A 2,259-nucleotide genomic window follows, 5' to 3' on the forward strand; every position below is an offset into this window, starting at 1 on the left:
ATGGCTGAATGGGAGTGAAAATATGAGGAAGAGGTTGGTGGTGATGGTGATGATAATGGCTGGAATACAGACATTTGGACATAAATGTGGAAAGTGATTCTGCTACCAAATGGTGCAGCTTATCCCAGCATAATAGGTTATTTAACTTTTTACCTCAAACTCCTCTCCTTTGATAAGGGAAAAATTTGTCATGTCAAGTGACCTAATGTCATAATTTGAAGAAGGAACAGCACTAAACATATCCTACTCTTAAATTATGTAATTAACTTTATGGATTTATTGCTTACCCAAAGTACAGAGAATCATAGGTGTCATAGCATATTAAGCCTTTTCAATTATTTACAATTCAGTGTGATTGGGTTTATCATATTATTTTTAGAACCACTCTGGTGATGAGTGAACATGCAGAAGCTATGGTCACTGAATATAAGAGTGTTAAAAGAAATGTTCCAAAGGGAAAGAGCACACAAACAAGTGAATTGGGGACACTCATGGCAAACATCAGAGATCGTATTTCTACCTAAGGTGATGCTATTTTTTTTTTTAATTACCAGGGTACTGTCTTCTAGACCTTCATGAGGAGTCATGAACAAAAACAATGGAAGTTCCATGACAGACTTCATCCTGCTGGGGTTTTCTGATCGGCCCCAATTAGAACACATCATCTCTGGGGTTGTCTTCATCTTCTATATTGTGACTCTGGTAGGAAACACAACCATCATCCTTGTATCTAACCTAGACAGCCAGCTCCATACTCCCATGTATTTCTTCCTATCCAATTTGTCTTTTCTGGACCTCTGTTATGCAACTAGCATTATCCCACAGATGCTGGTAAATCTATGGGGTCCAACAAAGTCTATTACCTACGGAGGGTGTGTGCTCCAATTCTTCTTTGCCCTTGACTTGGGAGCCACAGAATGTCTTCTCTTGGCTGTGATGGCCTATGATCGCTACGCTGCTGTCTGTCAACCTCTTCACTACACAGTAGTAATGCACCCTCAGCTTTGCCAAAAGATGGTGCTTGTCGCCTGGTTAGGTGGTCTTGGCAGTGCCTTAATTCTTTGCTCCTTGACTCTGAAACTGCCAAGATGTGGGCACCGGGAGGTGGACAATTTTTTCTGTGAGATGCCAGCCTTGCTCAAGATGGCTTGTGTCTACTCAAAAGTAATTGAGGTCGTTGTCTATGCTCTTGGAGTGATATTTCTTCTAGTACCTCTATTACTAATTCTAATCTCATACGCAGTTATCACTCAAGCTGTCATGAGGATCAAGTCAACAGCAAGGTGGAGTAGGGTCCTTAATACCTGTGGTTCCCACCTCACAGTAGTAACTCTGTTTTATGGAACACTCATTTATATGTACATGAAGCCACAGAATAGCACATCCCAAGATGAGGGGAAGTTCTTTACACTCTTTTACACAATTGTTACACCTACCCTTAACCCTCTGATCTACACTTTAAGAAACAAAGATGTAAAGAGTGCAGTAAACAGAATACTGTGTGCAGAAAAATGGTCAGCAAAGTCATGAGTTAGATGGATGAGAGTTAAAGAAATAACACTGACCTTTACCAAGAGAAGATGTAGCGATTCATTTATGTAAAGAGCATTTACTAGGTGTTTGCCATGTACCAAGAATTGTTGTAGGTAGTGACTTTCTAAAGAAGTAGGAAGCACAAAGAATTATAAGGAGATAGAGATGCAGTTTCATAAAGAAACTTCAATTTATACACTTAAAAGCCTTCAAGACGAATCAGGAACTACAGATAAGTAAACATAGAATTACGAAAAGTGGTTTAGTTTAGTAATAGATGCATGTACAAGATATTAAGATTCTTAAATCTTAATTAAGATATTAAATTTCACATGGAATTTTAAGATTCTTAAATCTTAATTAAGATAGTAAATTTCACATGGAATTTTATTTTAATGTATGATTACAATGGACACTAATTTCTTCTTACCAGACTTACCACTTTATGCGAAATAATGTCCTCTTCATCCACCTGATATGTCATCAGGGATTTTGTGGTGCAGATCAACTCCCCACTAATATTCACCCAACTTCTGCCTCAATTTTTAATTGTTACAGAGCCATCATGTGGCATATCACATTTCTTAGACTGGCCTCCACTAACACAATGCCAAGAAATTCTGAGTAGCTCTATGCTGGAGAAAAAAACACTCCACTTCTTTACAAGTTGACCATTTCCAAGAGTGGAAATCCTCTTCATGTGAGAGTCCTCACATTACCATGCCC

The 2,259-nt window shown here is 38.4% G+C and overlaps 1 protein-coding gene across 1 annotated transcript; it reads left to right on the forward strand.

Moving 5' to 3' along the window:
* Positions 1-585: 585 nt before the first annotated feature.
* On the forward strand, positions 586-1,530 carry LOC115515017 (olfactory receptor 2W1-like). The gene has a single exon (XM_030317121.1). The coding sequence runs from the start codon at positions 586-588 to the stop codon at positions 1,528-1,530; it is 945 nt and encodes a 314-aa protein (XP_030172981.1).
* Positions 1,531-2,259: the final 729 nt, after the last annotated feature.

Source organism: Lynx canadensis, chromosome B2 (genome assembly GCF_007474595.2).
Source record: "Lynx canadensis isolate LIC74 chromosome B2, mLynCan4.pri.v2, whole genome shotgun sequence".
NCBI classification, from domain to species: domain Eukaryota; kingdom Metazoa; phylum Chordata; class Mammalia; order Carnivora; family Felidae; genus Lynx; species Lynx canadensis.

Excerpts from the sequence above, each read along its gene's own strand:
- LOC115515017 (XM_030317121.1), top strand. The coding sequence starts at position 586 with ATGAACAAAAACAATGGAAGTTCCATGACAGACTTCATCCTGCTGGGG.